Source organism: Augochlora pura, chromosome 10, assembly GCF_028453695.1.
Source record: "Augochlora pura isolate Apur16 chromosome 10, APUR_v2.2.1, whole genome shotgun sequence".
Taxonomy (NCBI): domain Eukaryota; kingdom Metazoa; phylum Arthropoda; class Insecta; order Hymenoptera; family Halictidae; genus Augochlora; species Augochlora pura.
The window spans coordinates 33,525,435-33,549,987 of NC_135781.1; the positions used below are offsets into that span (position 1 = coordinate 33,525,435).

The 24,553-nt window shown below is 40.5% G+C and overlaps 1 protein-coding gene across 1 annotated transcript in view; it reads right to left on the minus strand.

The window, feature by feature from the left end:
* Positions 1 to 24,553, minus strand: part of LOC144475538 (Kv channel-interacting protein 4) — a 41,841-nt gene continuing 17,288 nt past the window's right edge. Inside the window, exons 5-7 of the mRNA XM_078191532.1 lie at positions 19,139 to 19,212; positions 6,024 to 6,236; positions 1 to 1,041 (exon numbers count right to left, since the gene is read on the minus strand). Of these exons, the coding sequence (XP_078047658.1) occupies positions 931 to 1,041; positions 6,024 to 6,236; positions 19,139 to 19,212 (398 nt within the window). The 3' untranslated portion in view covers positions 1 to 930. The remainder of the gene's footprint in view (positions 1,042 to 6,023; positions 6,237 to 19,138; positions 19,213 to 24,553) is intronic.

Here is a 24,553-nt window from a genome sequence, read left to right on the forward strand (position 1 = left end):
TTTAATATATTTATTTTTTAATAATCTTGTCTCCGTAATATCCGAATTAATAAATAACTGGTAAATAAGTAGACAGCGTCGGCCACTGTGACGCACCGAGTGATTTCAAGTATACAGAGACGGTGTCCTTCGCGAAAGGGTTGATTCTGCTCCGGGACGCGCCGTGCCACACCACAATCATTCTATCCCCCATACGATAAACACCAACACCCCTGCTCTATCTAATCGTCGTCAGGATCGGCCGTGTCTCCCAGCCACGTCCTCTAAGATCGCGACGTTCGTTCGATTCATCGTTTGTAGCGCGCGTTCCTTAAAAATGATCTACTTACTGGACCACGCGGGCCCATAACAGGTTCCACTCGTTAACTACTAACAATCACGAAGTATCGTTTATTTTATTTTTTATTTATTTCTTGCGTACTCTGCGTGTTTTTTTTTTTGTCGTTTTTTTCTCTGTTTTCTTAATCCGGCCGCATCTAGCGGCACGCGCGTCGACGCTACAAACTATATATATAAGGTTCCGGGAGGGGGGGTCGGGGGTGGGAAAAAGGGGTAGAGCGCGATCGTTTTCCCGCGAGCTTTCGGCGCCGAAGAAATCGTGTCCCCGCTTTTCGCTCGTCGAGTCTCGACGCCTTTTTTTTTCTCGCGAGCGAGCGTTCGAACGTGTGCGGCCGCCTTCGACGACGTACAGGAAAAATAACCGGGGGGTATTTCGTTTCCTTTTCGAGACGTCCGGTTTTGCCGAATCTTCGTCCTCTTATTCTTCCTCCTCCTCTTCGTCTTTTCCCGTCGCTGGGGACACCTGCGCGAAACATTCTCGTGGAAATGCTGCCGCCTCCTATTTCCAGGTGGCGGCAACGTTGAGCGATTTATTCCCAAACCGACGGATCCACTTCAGGTCCATGGAGTGTATCGCGGACGTGCCGAGTGTCAGAAGGCCGTGTCCAATGCCGCCATACTCGTCGAGATGTCCGGGTCCGCTCGACACGCCTCCAAAAACTCGGACAGCGTCACCACGCCGTCCTTGTTCCCGTCCATTTTCTGCAAAGACAACCAAGAGAACCGAACGTTAGACCGCGCTCTGTCGCCGCCGCTCTCCGCAATGCGTCGGCTATGCGACCGACGCGATTCTTCGTTTTTGCAGTTTTAGCTTCGCGACGCGTCGGCAGCGAATTTATTTATTCAGCGTATTTGGTAAATTCATTTCATTGTTTAGCATATCTAGTAAATTTATTCATTTATTTAGCATGTTTAGTAAATTTATTTAATTATTTAGCATATTTAGTAAATTTATTTATTTTCATTTAGCATGTTTAGTAAATTTATTTAATTATTTAGCATATCTAGTAAATTTATTGATTTATTTAGCATTATTGCCTTTAATCACCCGACGCTTGTACAGTGAATTAGGATTTTGTATTTTATAAAATATTGTCGTCAGAAGGTAACCCTTTGTACTCGAGGTACATCACTAAAATTGTTCTATAGCTTCTAGTTCTATACTTCCTATAATTGTACCAAAATAATTTTTATGCTAACAACGTTTAGGTTTAAAAAAAATTATGATACTGTTGGTACGAGTTGTAAGAATCAATTTCTCTCTTATTATTATTAATAATTTCTCTCTCTTATTCTTCGCATTTATTTTAATTAAATCACTCGGCAGACATTTTTTCTTTAAAAGTGCTTCAGAGATTCCTTGATTTCCGACTAGAAATTCTAGTAATCGATATTTGATTAACTCGATTCTAATCCTTAAGTTACAATAATTTCAGTCTCGAATACTTCTCTGTCTTCGTTCATATCGTCCGCATCAATTTCAACAGGAAAGAACATAAAGTGAAAATAGGGAGAAAAAGCAACGCGAAAGCGTGCTCGAAATAATAGCACATACAATTCGTGACCCAATATAGACCGGTCCTAAACACCCTCGATATTTACTAGAGTAAATTACGTAACAATTACGTACGGCTGAAAGTGCTCGACCCTGTTTCTAAGTACCATACGGACCACACGTATTGACCGTATTGTTACGAAGGGTTCTCTAAAGTTTCGCGGACGGTTTTCAGAAACAATGGAACTGATTTTATCGAAGCTCTCTCTCTCCCTCTCTTTCTCTCTTCGCTCGGTCCGCGCCGCCGCGAGGTGCTTTTAATTAAAAGTCTATAAAAGATGATGCATCGCGTTCGATGACGCATCCACGGAAATATATATCTCTCTCCTTTGTTTCTTTTTTTGCTTAATTAAAGCCGATCGATGCGTCGCCGTTTTCGCCTAATCGTTTTATTAAGCGCGCCGCGTCGGCAGCGACCGAGGTGAAAACCGACGCCGCGAGCAACGCTCTCCGTTCGCATCGATTGCCTAAACGTATCACCGTTTGCGATATCTCGTCGAAGAAACGTAACGGCGTGGAATGAAATCGCGACCACTTTAAACTTTGTATTCTGCTTCAGCGTCGCGAAGGGACCAACTTTAAATTGCCAATTCCGTGTCGCGACTATGCTACTTATGTTCTTCTTTTGTCGGCGACTGGACGAATTTCTACTATTTTATTACTTGTACGAAACGCGACAGAGAAGTTAACAATGTTTCCCGTGGCTGTCATTTCGTCGTCGCTGTGCACAGATGTCTTCCTCTCCTGGTCAATGTTGATCCAATTTTGGTATGCAATGAAATTTATGGAAATGAATCCGATAATTAAATTAAGTATCTTTATGCATTTATGCAAGATAATGGACATATAAATTAATATTGTTTAACGCTTTGCACGGCGTATCGTACATATGTGGCCGATGGAATTATTGGCTGCAAATCATTTTTCACGCTGATCTATTATATGTTTTTAATTTTATTAGAATTAAAGGAATGTGAAAATATTGCCAATTTAATTAATTTCGTAGGACTCGGATTTCAATTTTAATTCGACTAAAAGAAATGCTTTATTTTTATTAAATTTTTTTATTTGAAGAGAGAGAATCAGAGTGTTGGCAGTATTTTTAATTTATTTTTACAATGAATATTCTGTCAGTTAAGGAAACTTTCTTTTTACCTTACATTTATAACCTAGCAATAGATAAATGTGATAAAAATCCGAATAAAAATTAGTATGAAAATCTGTATAAAAATCTGTATAAAAATCTCTTAACATCAGCAGTCCAATAATAATTAAAATTCGAAGACAACGCGGAGCACAGTAGCGTCGTTAAAATTCGTTCAAACCGCGTCGCATCGTTTATTAGCGCAAGTCGAGAGTTTCGAGCAGATTCCCAAGAACCGGATTGAATAAAATCTTATTTTCCGCGGGAACCAACTTCGGAATATTCAGTTCCATAAAATCTTTTCTATTGCAGTTTTTCGAGGACTTTCCCCGCGCGTTAAAAGGAACAAAGTTCCGCCCGGTCCTATTAGTAACTGACTTTCCGCCGGCGTCATTACCATTTCGCAGATAAAACACAGTCTCTCTCTCTCTCTCTCTCTATCTATCTATCTCTCTCTCTTGGCGAAGTCATTAGCATCGGTTTTAGTAATAGCGAAGTTATCGAGGAGACCGCGTAATCATTTTACGAGGAATATCGCGTTCGGAGACAGTTTATGAAACTGTTTCGTAGATGTTCCATTAATAACAATCGTCCATATTGCATGAAGAGATCCGGGGTAAGAGTTGACTTTTACAAAAATGCTGCATTGTTGCCTGGTACGGTACGAATGTAGCTTTTTATCGAGGAAATGGTACGTGGACAAAATAAGAACATTCGCAATCGTCCGACGGCATTTTCGATATTATTTTCTCTTCTGGTAAAAAGAATTTTTCCGCTTTAGTCGATACTCGATGGAATTCAAAAAACAATAAAATTATAAAAATAAGTATATAGATATTTTATTTGGAGCTCAATTGCACTGAATTTACCATTATTATTATTTATTTAACAATTTTTGAAACTTTGGCCCTTGGCCGATATGAAAAGACCTAATATTATTTATTTAATAAATTTTAATATATTTCGATATATTAAATATTTCATAAATTTCAATGCATTTCAATATATTTTATATTTAATAAACTTCAATACATTTCATTATATTATATATTTAATAAATTTCAATAGATTCCAATATTTTATATACTTAATAAATTTCGATACATATTTCTGTCCTAAAAAAAGGACAATGGCGGTCGTCGGGTTAAATGCTATTTTACGCGAGTTTAAATTCAAAATCCCTAATTGCTTGTTCCGGTTGGGGGAGGATTTACAGGGGTGGAGAAATTTAAGGCGGTGTCTCCGGCTTGTGCAACGCCTGCTGACCCCATGATTTAGCCTCCCTTACGCAGGCTACGCAGGACGTTGCACGAGAGGTTCCCTTGTTCAAGGATATTGGCCCATAAATTAGCCTCGCTAACCGTGTACAACACTGCGGAATCGACTATTGCCTCCGCGAAAAGTATTCGATTATTCTTCCCCCTAAAACTGCTGATTCCGACGATATCGAAAGAAAAAGAGAATTTTTAAAGCTATTGTTCATCGAACAGTAAAGCTTGTGTCCTATTTAACTCATCCTTTTAAGCACTATAGTTATTTGGGGAAACTTCTTTGGCGAAATATTTTCGTTAGTTAAAATATATTGTATACTATGAAATGTATATGTGTATTATATAGTATATATTATTATTGTATTATATATAATATAATAGTAATATAATAAACAAAATGGTAGTATAATATAATAATGTATTATACAATGAAAATTTATATTACATAATATTTATAGCACATTCATATAATTAGTATAATTTATAGTCATCGAGAATTGTAACGAAATTAGAGAGAAACTGTATAGTTGACATTTTCCTCGGCTTATTGTCGGACAACGTCGCCGCTGTCGCGCGCCCTTAGAAAGTAGGCGATTCCGCGTCGCCGTCGTTATTTCTTTGATTTATCGATACGTCAAAAATAACGTTATCCCGGTCGACCATAAATCTAGGCACACACACACACACACACAGACACGTCTAGACGACACTGCAGAGGCACGCAGGATAATAGGGGAGCCGTTTCTGGCCGCGAAGGCGCGGGATATTTCCGCAAATTGTCTCCGTCGAACGAATCGAATCTTCCTTTAGTCGACGCGGGGGGTGGATAACAATGGGGTATGAATACACTGTTGCCGACATTGTCATCTCGCGGCTAACAATGCGATAGCCGATAAGAAGGTAAGAGTTTTCTTTTTTCCCCCGTCGTCATCGAAGGCGAGGCGAGCTCGTTTTCTTTCCGCGAAGTGAGCGACCGCACCCCGTCGATCGACGCGCGGAATAAATTCCGCTGTGCACGCGTTACATATATAATTTATCTCTTTAAATGTTGATACAATTTTGCGTTGTTTTATTTTTGAACTCCGAAGCGCAAGAATGTTTAAAATCGCTTTCAGAAATGATTTTAATTCCGTTGTAATTTTGCGAATTATATTTTTCGCTTCCAACACGCTATTATTACGTATATTAATTTTTTATTTAGTCGAGGTTACAATTTTTGGAAGGTAATTTTACGGCTCCGGATTATTTCAGGAATACCTGATATTGTTATAAAAATACTGCCGCACTTTTTTATCATTTTAACATCGCGTCCCGTTCAGTCGAGTTTTTCATTATTTAAAGGTGATTTTATTTTTGAGGATTATTTTTAAAGCATTTGAAATTATTCTAAAAGTACCGCTATATATTATGTAATATATTCTCACCAGTCTTAAAAATATCGAGATACGTTTAAAAACCGGCGCGAAGCATCATTTATGCCACAAACACTACAACGTTGTATTTTTTGTATTTTATTTAAATTTTTCAAAGACAATTCCGATTCAAAGAGCTTCGATTAAAAAGGGTATTTAAAAATTGTTTCGGAAAACGCCGTTACGTTCCGTTTCCGAACGAAATACGTCCGATGCCGGCGGTAAAACGAAACTGCCGGAATAAAACTGCGGGAATTTTTCGGGAAAAATAAAACGCGCGCGCGCGCGCGCAGCGCTCGTACCTGAAACATCCGATCGACTTTCTCACGTACGCCTTGATGGTCCAAATTTGGATCGGCGAACTTCCCCATCAGCTCGTACACAGCTGTCACGATGTCCGTCATTTCTTCCCTCGTGATACAGCCGTCGCCGTTGATGTCGTAAAGGGAGAACGTCCAGCGCAGCTTCTCATCGATGGAACCACGAGAAAGTATACTGAGGCCGGTGACAAAGTCCTGGAACAACGGAATTAAATTGATACCTTTAATCCTTTGGGATCATGTCGTTTTTTAATAATCGGCGCAACGTTCGTTGTGCGATACTGTGTATAATAGAATTTAATAGTTGGTGGTCATTGAATTAGGTCAACCTTGTGCAAAGTTTTATTTTTCTGTAACATTGTCGCATGTGAAGTGATAAATTGTTATTAACTTTCTAAATTATTATTGGTTATTAGGTTATGGATTTTGTATATCTATGGTAAGATTAGGTGGATAATATTTGTCCACCAAAATCAACTAAATTTTTCTATGATATTTTCTAACAGATATAAGATATCTATATAGTATAGTAAATCTAGTAAATCTATATAGTATAGTAAAAAAGTCACATTAATATTTTTCCTTAAACAGAAATATTAAAAATAATCTCATTATTTCCTCCAAATTCAAATATATGTTTTACACCCGCTGTCTTCTATTTTTACAAAAAGGATTGCACAGTGCAGGGTTAAACAATTGAAGCAGTTTTAACAAAGGGATCTTCGGATAATGGAACGAGCACATTTTCACGTCGAATGCCCTGCCGACGGTCGAATCACCGGTGTACACCGCGGCCTCGGAAAGAATTTTTTACGTCCGAGTCTGGCGAGTCGTTCCGTAATATGACCAATTCCCAAGCGTTACGCGGAAACACGTAGCTTTATCAGCGGCGAATGAACGGAGATTTATCGGCGGAGGAGGGTAGAGCGGCGCCGCGGCGTTTTCCCGAACGAAGGGCGTGCCGGAAAGTGTAAAATCGAACGGGACGTTGTAACAGGGCGAAACGGAAAGTCCATGAAACTTTACGCCCGACACCTAAGCACGATTAAGTATCGTTCTTGTTTCCTTTGAAGCTTCGCCGGCGCCCCGGTTTTACGATTCGTCGAATATTAGAGGAACGCGGTGAAAATATTACGGATAGCACGGATTTCGACGATGGCGGAACTGATTCAACCCCTTTGCATTGTAAAGACGAGTAGCGACACATAACCTAACAAATATGGATTTTAGGTATTTCTTTCAATTTTGATTGTAACTATAATCGTAAATATCATAATGATTAAAATGTAAAATATTGAATCATATATATAGTATATTTTATAATACATATATATAATATATTATAATATAATATTATTACCGTTATTAATATCTATAAATAAATATAGAAGTCGAAGAAATGATTAAAAATGGCTCAGTACTAATCACCCTAACCGCAAAAGAAATCATAGCGCAAGGGGTTGAATGTAACCAGGTGTATCGCCTTTCTTTTATTTAATATTTTTCGACGGCATTGTTCAGCGGTTGCGCGCGGAACTAAATTGGAAAGTGGCGAACGAGTTCCAACGCGAATTTCTCATTTCTTGCGAAATTTCCTGCGGTCTCCCTTTTACAGAACTCCTCTCTTTATTTTTCAAAGACTGCGCCAACCACCCCTCGGCTCTCTTTAGTTTCCGCGTTTTATCTCGCAAGTTCGTTGCTGTCCTCCTCCTCCTCTCTTATCCCCCCAACCCCTCTTTGCGCCACGAAACGCAATTTGCCGCGCTAACAGCTCCGGCGCTCTGACGGACACACAGCTTTTTGATATCAAGGGTAATCATTAACCGTCCAAGAACAACACGTACACGCCGGCCGCGGTCCAACGAGGGTACACGCCATTCTAGCTCCTCTAATTATTAAAGGCGGCTGGTCCCTGTTCCCCTCCACTTTTCGTATCGGTTTACTTCTTCCGCGGCGGATTTATTAGAGGACCTGGAGTCCTAGGAGCACTCTTGTGTTTTACCTGGGTCTCCATCGACCCGGAATATTTTACATTTTTATTAGGAATTGTTGTATAAGATTGCGTGGTTTATGGAGGTTTTATTAGAGTAGAGGATTCTTTAATTTGGTTGCAAGATTAGAAATTAATTAAATTGAAATTGAGATTAACAATTCGTTGTTATAGTTATTATAAATATCATATAGATATTATATACAATATAGTAGTATATATAATAGTTTTATAATCACGTTGACAATATTGTTCTGTGCAGCCAGTCTCCTCTCATCTTTTTCTTCTCTTTATTCATCGCAGTCAGACAATCAATTTTGCTTCAATTAAATGTACAAACTTCTGAAAGCAATTTTAAATTACTGGAGGAATCACGCAAAAATGTTGAATTAAAAAACAATCGCGAAAATAATCTGATACAGAGAAAATTGGAGTATTGGAATATTTATTTAAAATATTATTATAATATTTCGCATTACTTAACGCTTTATTACAAATTAATGCAACAACATTTATCGCATCTCCAAAAGCATAATTTGCATTTATCGAGCGTCCAATAATTTATAAACAGCACTATCCTTCCACCGATCCGTATCACGGACGAATAAAACCAAGACGAATTCGAATCGTCCGAGCTGCAAACAATGGTACAACATAACAATTAACGGCAAGATTGAAAGCTTAAACGTGGGGGGAAACGGTGCGGGGTCGGTGATGTAAAAGTGACCCTCGCCGATAACCTTCGTTTACGGGCACGCAGCCCCGCATACTAATTCGGCCGCGCCGACACTTTATGCTCCGCGAGCTAATCAAAGTTGCCCCCTTCGCTAAACGTTAGCGGAAACGCGTCACGAACGGAATCGAATTAAAAGAGGACGTGCCGTAGCTTGTGAACCCGACGGTATTGTAACCGTAACCCAAATCAGATTCGGTCCTCAGTGAACCCGCTGTAACCCATATAGCCCCGGTAACTGGCTACTAGATGACGCAGGGAAGCTCTGTTTACTCGCGCGAAAGAGAGAGAGAGAGAGCGAGCGAGAGAGAGAGAGAGAGGGGGGAGGTTTGCAGCGTTAAGATCAACGATTCCCAGCTGCCTTCTTATTATTATTCTCCTCTCCGCGCTGTTATTCGCCTGTTTGTTATTGTTAATAACCCCGGCTGTTATTGTTAATAACCACGGCCGCTGTTCGCTTATTTGCTGTGCGAAACCGGCGAGGGCGTAACCGGACGTAATTGCTTAACCACGAGCCCCGGGCTGTTTAATTAAGACCGATTCATACTTTCAATAGTTTTCACGTTTTCGACGGGGGAGGGGGTAAGTGGGTCACCGTTTTATTCCCTCGATACGCGTCACCTGTCCGACGGATTATTTAACGATCTTTCGAAAATTGCTACTTCAATTTTTTAATCACCCTATCGACTGTGCGCGCTCATTGAAAATCATTTCCATGTAATTTAACCAATTCTTTTGAAATTTATTTTTAAATAATTTAGTAGGTATTGTACAGTAACAATCAATGCGCACTGTAGAGTTAATTTTCAATCGCTCATCTTCTATCTATTTCATATCCTTGGATAACATGTTCTAAAAAAGGAATTTTAATTTTAAAAGTCGAACCGTCTCAAAACCTCTGCACCCAAATTTTATCATCGAGGTCACAAACACTTTTTTCAATATGACCTCTCAAAAAATATCATGCTGTTATCCCTAAGTTAATTTTTCCTAATTATTCTTTAAAAAAATATCTGTTTCCAATTTTACTACCCTTTTCTCAACAATTCCGTTCGCAAAGTCATCGAAACCTGCTTTGGACGATCCAGTTCGCGAGCAGAGTAAAGCAATTTATGCGAGTACTACACTATACGCATTCGACGTCTGGCATCGGTCGTTAAAGGCCTCCCGACGATCTTCGGACGTCCGCGTAATTGAAAACAGCAAAAGGAATCAGCGACGGCCGGGCCCCCGGTGTGACATGATTCATGGCGTGTATACGACACGATCGAAAGCACTTTAGGGTTCACGTCCATGGGACAAATTGGATTAGTAAACGCTTCAATTACGGTGGAATCGAGTTATGACGAGGTATTTTCTACGCGCAAGTATGCACCTGCTCGCCGGGAGAATCCACGGGCATTGTTCGCCGCGCGTCGGGATACGGAGAGAGAGAAATAGAGAGAGAGAGAGAGACAGACAGAGAGAGAAATAGAGAGAGAGAGAGGCAGTGAGAGAGAGAAAAAGAGAGAGAGAGAGACAGAGAGAGAGAGAGAGAGAGAGAGAGAGAGAAAGAGAGAGAGAGGGCAGCGCCGCCGGTTTCGCAGAGCGACAGAGAGCGACAGAGAGAGAAAGAGAGAGAGAAAAAGAGAGAGAGAAAGAGAGAGAGAGAGATAGAGAGCGGCCGCCGTTTCGCAGAGCGGATCCGGGGTGCCGGGATAAAAACCGGCGATGGTTTTTTCAGGTTTTAGGACGAATTTCCTTCCGGGGAATACTTTAGACCACCGTCGGGGGCTTATGGACACAGCAAGAAAGGGGGCGGACGTTCCGAGCTTTATTTACAAACCCCGACAGGCACAATGCTCGAGGCTTTCAAAGAAAAATCGATAACCTATACAAACATAATTTCGCCGGGAGCACGCTAAAAGCAGGTGCCTTTTACGTAGAAAACTCATTTACATCGATCGAGTGAGAAACAGTTTCGGATACTTTTCTTCGTTATTCAACCCCTTTCGCTAATGTTCATTCCCCCCCACTCCTTCGAGTAGGAATTCAATTTTATCCTCTCGTCACCAATATTTAAATATTCAAGTAGATATAATATATAACCGCAAGTGTACTTGATGCGACGTAAAATACTATTTAAAAAAGAAAAAATATAATATGAAATTCCTTTTTCTTCTAAAAAAAATCAGTGCGTTCGAAAAGATTCTAGTAATGGTAAAGAAAATGGGACGGCAAGGAGTTAAGGAAAATATTAAGGACAAATAAGTGCTAATAAACGCAGCATGAAAGGAATCATAGTGGAAGGGTTTAAAGAGTTCTCGTCGGTTGCTTTTTCCTTCTCGTCTGTGATCCTGTCGCTCTCTCCGTTTTTACCGTTCCTTATCGTCTCGCCCGTCTTCGCGATATTCCGCCTTGCTTATCCCGGCATCTCGCGGATCTCTTTGACCTCTGACCCCGTTCCGCCGAGTCCACCGTAATTTCGTTAAACCCCGTACGAAAATTGACGAAACAGAAATCATGCCCGGCAGGGTCGTGTTCTCTACTCCGGGAAATCTGTAAATCAATTTTATCTAAACGGCTGTTCCGGCGGCGGCGGCGGCGGCGGGTGAAAGCGACCCTTAAAGAGAAGTGTGTCAAACTCGAAAAATTCCTCTCGCTTGTTCATCAAGCACCGTCGGAGCACCGCCGCCGATATTTTTCCCCGATTTCTCCGCTACGATCGGAAACCATGATTATTTGTATTTTCGGATAAATCAAACTTCGTCGGAGCAGCGTATTTTTAACAGAAATACGTATGACACGGACGCGAGATATTTCTGCAGGTAGATGAGGGACTGTTGTGTGCGTACGCAGCGTATCGAATATAGACAAAATGAAATCCGATATGTGATAATAACAACGTCGAAATTATGCTCGAATTTAATTAGTGGCCGTGACTGACGAACGTGATGAAATAATAACGGGATCTGTTCTTTAATAATTATTAGATTTACGTTTTCGATATTTTTCCTAATTGTGACTTTATTTTTTGGTACAATTGTTTTTCGAGGGAGAAGTGTTGAAAATTATGGAAAATATTTTTGAGGTTATTGACTAGCCGCTGTTCGTTATTAATAAATTCCTGTGTTAGAAAATTCATATTTGTTATACAACAGTCTCTGCTTTAATTTCTCAATATTAATGGTAGACAGATAAAATTTAATTTTACTAGATCTCATTAATAATAATAATTGTTCAGAAATTTTCGTAACAAGATTGGCACTACATTATAGGGCGGAGGGTTAATTTCCGAAGTACGCGTAACGCACAGAATAAAATCCGGAAGGCGACCGAAAGTTTTCCGTTCGCCGAGCTAGCTGGTACGTAAATTTATCGGGATCCATTTCCGAGCAACTTTTCCGCACTAATATCCCACTGTCCGTTTCCCCCTAACCAAGCGGAGCACAGCCGTAGAAACCCATTCTTATTTTTCTCTCCCTCGATTTCTGTACACCACTCCCTCCCGGTATATTCTCTTCATAAAACTTCGTCCTTTCTTTCCACACTGATTCCTCTCTTATCCCCTTGTCCGTCGCTCCATCCCCGGCAACATTCTCTCGACAATTTACTTTTGCTCTTCCCCTCTTCCAATTTCTCCGCGAGCACACAAGTCCTTCACTCACTCTCTCTCTCTCTTTTTCTCTCTCTCTCGCCATGACACCACTTCGACCGTTCCTTATCCTAATCCGAAACGCTGAAAATATTCCCCGCAAGTATTTCCACCCTCGCGGTTTTCGTTCGAACGAGATCGCCACGTTCGCAGCGAGTAAATTAAACAACCCCTCCCTCCCTCTCCCTCACCCCCTCTGTGCTCCGTAGCCATTCTTTTCTCTCGTCTTCACCTCTCTCATAACTATGCTTCATCTACTTTACACATCACACCCAATGCCCCCGACCCAACCCCCACTGCTTCGCGTATCCTAGATATTTAAATTCCTTCGCCTCCTCGATACCACCCCTCGCAACCCTCCCCCTTCGCCCTACTATTTCCGTCGTACTTCTTTCGGTCTCTTGATCTTCGTTCCTCCGCGTTCTCACGGTCCCTCATCGTCCATATATTTCCTCGCTTAGCATATTATTAATCTCAAAGTGGCGTACTTTTGCTTTCCATCATCCTGGCGTAGAAAATGGTATATTCTTATTTGCACCCTTCTTAAGTGTGGAATTCACTTTGCATTTTAGAGATAAGTAGATTTTGAGGAGAATGGGGTGAATTTTTAATTTTTTTAAATAATTGTAGAAGGAGTATAGCGAACAGTGGAATGCCATTTTGTTTCGAGAATATGAGGTTGGCTTAACTTTAATAATTATGGAGGGAAATGGCAAGGTGTGGGATTCTAGTTTGTTTTGCGAATATAATTTTGATATATATAAGCTTGATATAAGCTTAGCAATTGCATACATATATTATGTAATATAAGATTGGCATAACCTTAACAAGTACATACAGGAGCTCTGGGACGACTGAAACCGATGCCATGAACGGCTAAGAGACAAGCCTGCATATTTATATTAATACAGCCACTTGGAGTCACTCGTAGCGTGGCGCGGAAGAAACTTATGGGACAACCTGTTGAAAGGTTTCGAATTAAAACTTTAATACACTCTATTTTCAATTCAATTCAATACTTCAGAACATTCGCGTATCCAGTAGAATAAGTGACGTATAACAGAACTACATATACAGAGAAAAATATATACAGTGGTAGTATTAATCCGAGGTGGCAAGCTCACGGTCCGGTTTCTGCTTTTGAACAGAAAAATCCGTGGGCCTTCGTCGCCAACGGCTCACCCTCATAAAGGGCCATGAAACAGTTCGCTGGGTCTATTTTCCATCGGCAGTCATCGTTGAAATTCCAACACAACCTAATAGACTGCCAACCGCGGCCCGTTACATTGCCGCGTCGCGCGACGGCTACTTAGCGCCGGCACAATCGACGAAATGACTGCAATTTTCAACGCGAAAAAAAAGAAACAAAACTGTGTTCGAATTGCCGCGACGGTATCGGACGACGGTTCAATGACCGTAAACGGGTTGTTTTTAGACACGGTAACCGGCATTTAATTAGAGTTCCATCGGGCGGCGTTATTTGGTCCGGTCTCTCTCTCTCTCTCCCCCTCCCCTCGCACCCGTGTGTACGTCACGGTTCGGGTATCGATGGGTTCTCTCTCTCTCTCTCTCGCGGCTTCGTTCAAAGACACGTTCGGTTCCGCGCGTCGACTTCCGGTTTTAACGCGGCCGCACACGGAAGCTGGTCCGGTGTATTTACATACGCGGGAGCACATAGGTAGCCGCGGACTGTAAGCATTACAACAGAGCGCCGAACCTAGGAGAATTCCACATTCACAAATACAAGACCGCGTTTACATTAGATCTAATTGCAAACAGCGATGCTCGTCGGAATAAATAGGCAATTGTTGATTTAGGCCGGCGTGGACGGGTCAACAGGAACGTTGAACAAGATTCCGATTCGCTGCCGGAACGATTCGAGCGCCGATGGGACCGCTAACTTGCCGCGGATATTGAAACGAGCTTGCGCAAACTTTCAGATTTACGAGATGAAAGATCGACAACTGAAATGAATGAAAATATTACTGATAAAAGTAGTAAGAACGAAAATTAATTTCAATTTCATTTATCGTAATTAGTCGATCGTAAAAATCATTTCATTTCAATTATGAAGCATTAATTTCTTTTATATATAGTTATTCAAGATTTTAGATATAAGTAAAAATTTTACACTAAATCAATCAATAATTACATGACTCCTCGTTTAAAAGGAAAAATGGATCTACGCTGCTTTGGAAGCTGTCCCGTATCAATGAAGTTAAGCAAATACGCGTCCACCGAACTCGCGGCAGCAAGTATTACGAAAGGACTTTGAATATCCGGTGTTAGGCGAACTTCTGCTTGTTAATTGGACCGTGGCAGGTCGGCGGAGAATTTCGGTAGAACGGCCAGGAGATTAGAACAGCAACGCGCGCGCGCGCGCGCGCACGCGGAGGCTTGCGACGTTAATGCGATTAAGGTGAAAGTAGCCGGGACACTTTGGCCGTGTCCGAAGGAGGCGATGAATTCGTGGGCGGGGGTGGGGGTACGAGCGCGAGATAGGGTACGAAAGGAGAAGCGCGCGAAGATGGAGGAGTCGTGTCGCTCGTCGTCGCGATGAAAATCGCCCGACAAAAAGTGTCGCGCCGTAAAAGAAGGCGGAGGTGGTAATCTTCTCGCGTTCGCAAAGCTCTCGGATCGGAGGTTCCCGTAATGCGATTGAACTTGATAGGCGGCTTATATATATGTATATATATATATCGTTGGAAACTGTTGCCGGACCAATGGCCGACTAACTTTCGGATGGATCGCGACGGCGAAATCTGTTGGTCCACGTTACGGTCTATAAACGAAGATTGCCCTTAATCTTCTTACTTTGGATCATCTGATCTGAAAGCTGCTATTCATCCCGCGGTACATGGCCCGCGGAGAAATTATGGGCGTTCCCCGTGCAACAAAACACACGCAGAAAACATCTATTTTAACTTCGATCAAAGTCGAGATCATTTGAGCAACAAAAATTTACTAAATTACTGTCACAAGATATTATAGTGAAAGCTTATTCGTCGAACGAATAAAAAATATATATAAACGAATAAAAATGCCACGCGAGAAAAATTAAATTTTAAATTCAAGAACTTAATTTAAAGAAGTTTCGCTTTTTAATATCGAATTTTGCCAGCCAAGTTCAAAAGTCACGAAGTCGGAGCTTTAGATTCTTGCGGAATCAGCTTTCGTTATTTGTATTCGGTATTCTCACCCCATTACGAAAGTTATACCACCCTCCGCGCGCATCCGTCTATCGATGTATTCATCTCACGCGAGCAGCCCGGCATCGTGCGCAAAATATGGATCGCGGGCGGCTCGCTATTAGCGCAGCCACGAGATCACAGAGCTTTCAAGCCTTCCCATCGGATCATTACCGATCCAAATTCTCTTTGTAGTTACCTCCGGCTCGCAAAGGAGCGATACTTTTTTTTTCCTGGCCTCCTAAAATAAAGGAAAGGTTACCGTGGCAACGTAATCATTGCCGTAATAGTAGAATCTACCAGTTTTGTGTTCAACCAGCGGCACGATTGCTTTAAGGGTGCCTCGTAAACGACTCAGGTAACAAACGACTTTAGTATGCAATGAATTCCAGGAAAGAAAGTAGCGAGAACACTGTGTATAAAAAGAGATCTCTTGGGAAAAATGCTCGGTTGATCAATGGTTCAAATGCAACAAAATGTAGAGTGTAGGGTTTGCTAAGTCTCTAGGAGAAGTCTCGGGTCTAGGAGTAGGAAGCTAAGGCTCTGATAAGTCGTGATATCTAAGAATTAATGGTGGGAGGAGAGATTGATGGAGTAAGAGTGGAAATGCTCTCTGAGGGCTGCGAAATTAAGTCGAATTCAAGGCTTTCAAATCTAGTGCGGAGAGCTTAGAATTTTAGGGCCAAAGGGCTTAAAAGTTTAGATTAAATTTCTGAGAAGTTTTAGTCCAAAAGGCTTCAAATTTTAGTGGAAGCAGCTTTCAAATTTTAGTCCAGAAAGCTTTGAATTTTAGTCCAGAAAGCTTCAAATTTTAGTTCAAAAAGCTTTAAATTTTGGATCAGAAAGCTTCAAATTTTAGTTCAGAAGGCTTTAAATTTCAGTCCAAAAAGCTTCAAATTTTACTCCAACAAGCTTTAAATTTTAATCCAAACGCTTAAAAATCTAATCCGCAAAGCTTAAAATTCTAACCTAAAAAGCAAAAAATTCTAATCCAACGAAATTAGAATTCTGTTGCAAAAAGCTTACAATTTCAGTCCAAAAAGCTTAAAACTTAACACTAACGAATTTAAACCGCTAATACAGAAAGCTTAGAATATTCGTCCGAACAGCAGCGCACAATGGTAGGTATAAAGTCGAATAATTGGAGCCCTATTTTCCGAATGCAAATTTTGGCACCGGGTAAAGCGTGTAATGAAGTGGAAAGGAAAATGTTAACTTTCACGATCTCATTTCAGGTTTTTGTACGTTCTTTTATTTCGCGCGAGCACCAATTTGTGTAATTCAGCAGTTTTTAGGAAATTTAGCCAGCTCGTTACATGGAAACTGCCTGCATATATACATATATGTATATGCGCGAGAGAATAGAACAGTCTTTTGATCGCCGAACGCGTTTAACTCTTGTTTAGTTATTAATGAGACACGTACCGTCGCCGTCTCTACGTATTAAGTTACCCGAGAATCACCGAGAGAGATAGACGCGCCCACGTATCTCATAGTCACCGCCGACTTTGAATGCGAACTCCTTTGAAACCGTACCGGCTTGCGCGGGGTGCTATAATCATGATCGTGCATAATCTGTAATCACCTCGTTTCATCGTTATGCATGGCTACGTGCCGGGAATCGCAGTTAAATTCATCAAGATGATCCTTTTATTCGTTATTATTAACATTAATATACAATTAACAATCATGATTAAATATACAATTAACAATTGGGCATATCCTATGCCAGAACCAGAAAAAAACATTCGGCAAAATTAAACGAAATATAAGGTTATGAAAGCAACCCTTTCATTGCAACAAACGTATTAAGAATATCAAATTAAAAAACTATAACCTTCGTTACCTAAAAAAATCATCCCCTTTCGAGATCGAGTGAAAAATCACGCACATCATATAAAACAGGACACGCGGTAAAAAGCCGCGTAAAATATAGAACCGATTTCACTATACCTTCAATATCCTTCAATTGTAGTCGACGCGACCATGTTCTTGCAATAACTTTTTACGCGTTCCCTAGACATATTTCCACAGATTTGTAGCACGGTGAAACAATCCACCGTGCGAGAACCGGCGACAAACGCGCACGGTTTATTAAAGCTTCGCCACAGGTTTTTGTTGTTCACGCGTCACGTCGCGCGCGTATTACTCCAATTTCCCTTGCGTTCCTTCAACGTTCCCCCTTCACATTTCACCGTTTCCCATCCTCTATGATCTCGCGCTTATTAACGTTCGCCGTGTATTATTTTCGAAATACGGGCCGGGGAATCTGATGGAAAAGACTTAATTAAATGGAGTTGGTACGTCAAAGGTGAGTGTAAAAACTTTATCGTGCGCGAAGGTAGAGGAGAAGAATGAACGAGGGGAGAAAATGTTGGCCCTGCGCGGAGGAGCCGCAACGGTAATGTGCGAGTTTCGAGCAACTCGAGGGCTAATTACACAAAGTACATTTTCAGTCTGAAGCCACCAGAGATAATTGTGTTCGTTCGTAATTATCCTCCGGCGACTTCGTCTGGTCTTTTTATTTCTCGAGTGGAAATCGTAAACAGGGGAGGAACCATAGAGGGAGCGAGGGTAAGAGAGGGTTGGAGAGAGTGGGAGAGAGTCATGGATGGAGCGAGAGAAAGGGACAGTGAGAGAGAACTATAGAGGGAGTGAGAGAACGAGAGAGTTAGAGAGAACTATAGAAGGGGTGAGAGAAAGAAAGTGAGAGAGTGAGAGAGTGAGAGAGAGAGAGAGAGAGACAGTGAGAGGCTAAGAGAGGCTCAGAGAGAGGCTGAGAGAGGCCGAGAGGGAGACAAAGGAGGGGACCAATGGTACATCGATCCGCAAATTAACCGCGAATCATCGATTAATTCGGCCCTGATTATCGATTGGAAAACTTAGTTAGGACCAACTCCGCTCATTATCGAGGCCCCTACCTGGTAATTAGCATTAATCTTCGCCGGATATTTGTTTCGCGCATACTTGCCGATTCAATTGTCCCGGCGACTAATTGTACAAGGAGCGAACGCGGTTGCACAAGACCGTGCAATCGACATCCGTCCTCTAAAGTATCCCCTTCTTTCCAATAAAAACGACCACTTTATTAACCTTTTCACCGTGAACGAGTTCAATCTATTATGCAAATGTACCCGTGGAATTAGGTTAAAAATAATACCAAAAAGGAGACGGAAATTAAACGAAAAAGAATTGTATTGTATTCTCAGGAAATGTGGCTATTGTTAAGAAATAGTAGAGAAAATATTAGAATTAAGACACTTTAATATTTTGTATTAAAAATATGAAAAGTTATAGGTAGTAAAAAATATATATTTCGTCCCTTTTTCGACAAAATCTTTAAAATGCCAATTCCAAGTGCTCTGTGCTTAAAGGGGTAAATATCGTATACTCAATATCATTTAATTTTTTAATAGAAACAAGATTCGTTGAAATTACTATTATAATATAACCTAAAAAAAATTCAGTCTAAAGAGAAGGAAAAATTCTCGCTGGAGGAGCGTATGGAGTTTTATTTTATTCTAAATAGAACTAATTAAGGGATCCACTTACCTCGAAGCTGAGAAGACCACTATGGTCCTGGTCCAAGGTATTAAAAACGTAATGCGCGTATTGGCTAGTGTTGGCTGCGAAACACACAAGAAAACATGCAATTAGTGCTTTCGTGAATTTGATCATGGATTATAGAGAAATAACTTCTACAATTTCTCCAGAAGTTAACATAGCTTTCGGCCATAATAATTTCTATTATTATTTAGCAAGCAAATCTACTAACAATTTTATACTTTTATAACATTGGCATTGAACAATATTTATTTTATCTATTTTATTTGTCTAATATTTAGGTATCTAATATTTAGAAAATTATGGAATAATACTGGAGCTTAGTAGCTCGATCTAAATTTTAGTTTCTATTTTTATCTTATTTATTTTATTAACAGCGAAAAATCTAGTCTTTTAAAATTGATCTAATATTTGAAAAATTATAAAATAATACCGAAGCTTGCAGTAGTAAAATCCAACTTTTATTTCAGTAATAAAGTAAAAATTTATCGGTCACCGTGACAACCGATTCACAGGTCGAGGGTGGAAGCCGATTTGTAGGCCGCCGGTCGGTGAAGCGTTAAATTATGCACGGCTAAAAATTACTGTACGCATTCTACTACCGAACCAACCCCCGGCAAAACTTTCGCAGGAGCAGAGAGGAAGGATAAAGTAGATTAACTCGTCAACGTTGTCGAGCTTGCAGGAGAGCGGCCCCCCTAGTTCGAAACGATTTTACTGTCGCATCGCGTTACGACAATAGCCGAAAATTAGTTTCGCCCCCTTTTGCCACGGAATTCCGTGGCATCCTTTTCCGACCGGTTCGACACCGAGCACACCATAGATCGTTGTATCTGCAACGAGGATCTTTCATCGGTATTTAGCCGGTTTAAATTCGCAACCGGCAAAACAGCTTGTAGACTCAGAGACGGCGACGCTGTGTGCAAATTTCTACATAGTTTACCTCCGCCTGCGCAAACAAACGATATTAAACCGGGCGGCAGATATTGAAGTCGCGTTCCGGGAACATATTGCGCGCCTCAATTTGACCGAGTTGTGTGTGTCTCCGAACGAAAACGAAAGGCTGAGGACTCTAATCAAACGTATTACCCGAAATATGGCGCGTCTGGCAGCTGCGCTAGTATATTACGCACGTGAAACGAATCTCGAACGCTCTTCGATAAGAATTATTTTCGCATAAATAAAGATAATAAAATTTTTGTATAAATAATTATTGTATAAATAAAGATACAATATTAGCGTCGATTTACTTTATAATGCAAAATATTTTCCGAATACAGTCGTTTAAAACATTATTCTCCAGATAACAATTACTTTAACAAATTGCTCCGAATAAATAAATATATAGTTAAAATGTTAATTTACCTCATATTTATGGAGAGTGTACCGATTTTCAATTTTCCAGTGGACAATTTAATTCGCGTACAATCATTTTGCAAACGCAACTACAGAATATAAATTCAAAACGTTCCTCGACGGACGAGAATGATTTCCATTAACTTTTTTTTATCCGCGACGAGCTCTTTATTTACCATAAGCACGACAATTTGAATTTTAGTAGATATTCAGGGCGGAATTCGTGATCTTAATTTCCTCGGCGGGCGCGCGGGTACGTCGCCATAGTTTATATCCATATTCATCCCGTGGCCCCCCACGGGCATCATAATAATAAAATTACCCGGCGTGCAAATTAATTCGGCGCACATTCTGATTATCCAATTTACATTTTTATTCGGCCATTTACGAAATCGGGAATCGGACCGAATTTACGAGCGCCGTGTATTATTCTCTGCTCTCCCTTCCCCCCCCCCCCTCTCAACTTCTCTCTTTTTATTTCTCTCTTTCTCTTTCTGTTTTTCTCTCTTTTTTCTGAAATTGTTTTCTGAAATTTCTGAAAGTTTTCTGAAATTTCTGAAATTTTTCTGAATTGTTTTCTGAAATTATTCTGAGATTTCTGAAAGTTTTCTGAAATTTCTGAAAGTTTTCTGAAATTTCTGAAAGTTTTCTGAAATTTCTGAAAGTTTTCTGAAATTTCTGAAATATTTCTGAATTGTTTTCTGCAATATATTTCGCTGCGAGCGAAAATCGGCGCGCGTCGCTTGTAAAAATGATCGATTCGCCGCGGGAACGGTCTTTGTTCCGAGATCAATTAAAACGGATGGCACTTATACCACGGCCCGGCAACAATATGAACAAGTCGCGTACAAGTCGTTTTATTTCTCTAAATATCGAACGGAATTCAAGCAAACACGTCCGCCGCGTATCGATACATTTTATGTTTTATCTCGGTTGTGTCCTGTCACAATGGAACATAAAGCCGTATTGTCGCGCCGCTCCTCCGCAGCCAAGGAGTTTATTCGCAGCGATTTATGCTTCTGTTTTCTTGCGCGGCGGTGGTTATTGTTTCGAAGGGGATGGATAACGATTTTAAACGCTATATAGAAATTCTCGGTGCGGGATAATTTTAAAACCGGGCACAGAATTTTTCGACAACCTCGTTATGGCACTTTGGAAAAGTTATGGAATCTGACATTGTTTCGATTTACTATTTTTACGGAAAAATAATCTGGATTAGTTTCTTTAATAAAGTAGTGAGCATTTTTAAATGCTATAATTATTTCGATTAAAAATTAATATCCAAGTATTTGGATTTTGTAATTAAATCGAGATTAATTATTCTAGGATAAACTAGAGTGAACTAGTAATACTATTCCAGTGAGAAATTAATATCGCCTCGCCGTACGGATTCCGCAATTAAATCAATATTAATTACTTTACGACCTCGACGTAACCAAAAATCTCGAAACAATTAACTCACAATATTTTTTCTAAATATCGTAAATGCATTAAATTATGCACAATAAATTGCATGCATAAGTGCAGAATACAAACGTGAAAAATTGTATTGTCCAAAAATTGATTAATAAATAAATATTCAGTGCTGTTCGCCGGTAGACACACAGTGTATTCAAATTCTATCGACATTTAACAAAAAAAAGAAAAAACCGCGATTTGCATCTAGATGGGATTTTGTTCTCGTTATTCATGGGGCGCGCGGTATGATTTGCTTTTAATTAGAATTTTTTTTGTATAAATTTCGGCCCGGCAGGGATACGATGATCTATCGCGAATCACTGGACACCGCTGACAAGAGATAAACGGGCGAAACACAGACATACACACACACAGGCAGAGCTATTTGTCGCCGAACTCTGTTTTTTTTGTCAGCCCCGGGTTACCCCGATGGCTCCGGCGCTCGTAAATTCTTGTTCGATCTTCCTCTTACGTCGGACAGCGAACAAATCACGATATCGATGCAACATGTAGCCCGCGACCATAAAATCGTCCACGAAGAAGAATCGTGCCTGTCAGAGGACTCTGATTGTCTTGCGTGCTCCGCGCTCGCCGTTTCAACATGCGCCGCGTGTAAGCTCATCCGGCGAACCAATTGAAATTTCGCGATCGACGCGCGATTGACGACGGAAGTGGATCGAGCAACAAATTCAAATAAGCACTATCTTTTTGGAACGAATTATTTTAGTCAGATGGCAATTCTCTTGCAGAGTTTATTTGCGTTTCTTTGTTCTATGAGATAGACGAAATTTATTTAGAAAATTTGTTAATTTATTAAAATTAAGATATCTGTTCGATTGTTTTATTTTTATAAAATAGACTTTTTATTGCCGGCAATCGTAAAGTATAATAGGACAGTGGTAAAATTGAGAGCATGGTATATTTAATATTAAAGTTCTGTAAAATTGAGATAAAAATGTTTCGCGAGTTTAAATTATTTTATTCGAATTTCAGTTCTTTAAAAACTGCAAACTGCAATTTGAGTCGATTTTTATCTAGAAAACCACGCGGGAAATAAATAAAAATTAATCAGCCCTGTGTTAGGTTAGTCATTGAACAATTTTCGAAGATCCTGTTGTCGTCAATAATTATATAGATTTGCAACTGTTGAGAGACGACTTTGATTAGAAAACTGTCGATAGATGAAACGTTCAGCACACCTGAGTCTCTTTTTGCACGACGATAAACGCGATGCAAAAGGAGCCTCAGGTGTTCTCATCACTTCGCCTATCGACGATTTTCAATTAAGAGCCTCTAAAAATTGCCGAAAAGCGACGGCAAAGAAATAATGAAAAACCTGGCGAGAATTCGATAAAACAATGGCAAAAAAGCCAGACGTGAAAAATAATTCGAGAAATTATTTTTAATTTGAGAAATGACTTGTAAAACTAGAATACACTTTCGTCTCATTAACACGCTAACATTGAAATAACATAAGTGAACTGAAAATAATATAACGAGCGAAACGCTTCGGAAAATCGCCGCGCGAAATCGAGAGACGACTGTGTATAACCTAAAAGAAACGCCGGACGCCTGGATTTTTAACAACCGTTTCAATTCGTCGACGCAGCGCGAGCCTGTTATTTCAAATGAAAAAGTTTCGGGCGTATAATGACGCGCCCGCTGGCAGACAATGATCGAGCCGACCGAAAAAACCCGTTCCGCGTTCCGATAGCCGCGCGTATTTTCGGATATCCCGATCCGCGGCGCGACGTCGATTGTTCTCTTCGTTGCTCGATTCAAAAGTAACAGTTTCGCCAGGATTTGAAAGAGTGGAGAGAGAGATGTCCGCGGCGGCGGCTGACAAAAACGTAACGCGAACGAGTAGGGTAGGGGGGTGGGGGGCGAGAGCGTCGTTATCGCTTACGCGATTGGATGAAAAAAGGGGGGGACGCGTAAGAATGCGAGGCCATTTTGACGCGGGCGTTTGCTGCCATGGCAACTAGAAATATACGACGACGAACCGCGAAAACTGTTTGCATTATACGATTCTGTTTCCCCCCTCTCTCTGTCCCTCTCTCTCTCTCTCTCTCTTTCTCTTTCTCTTTCTCTCGCCCCTCTTGTATTTTTCTTTCCCCACGCCGATACGCGCGTGTATCCCTTTCTATTGCTTATGCTTTTCGGGTGGGTCGCGGCTCCCGAAACAGATAGAATTTAAATGCGAATACGCGCCTCTCGCGAACACCGTGACGAGAGACCGATCGGTTTTCCCCCTCCTCCTCCTCCTCCTCTTGTCGAAATAACCTTTTTCCCTCCGGGTTTTTTAGCACCTTGGATACCGCCACTCTCACGTTCCGGGTAACATAACTTTTTATTAGTTTACGAAATTCAGGCTTTTTATAATATACTGGGTCAAGAAAAATAGTAACAGAAAGAACTTAAATATACCATTTACTGTGATCAATTTTAATATTGTATCTCTGGAATCATTAATGAAATTGCTTTGAATTTTCTGATAATTTCTTTTTCATAATTTTGACAATTTTTGGGGATGATTATTGTTACTTAACGTGTTAAGATTATATTTTAATACTGTATTTCCAGAGATGA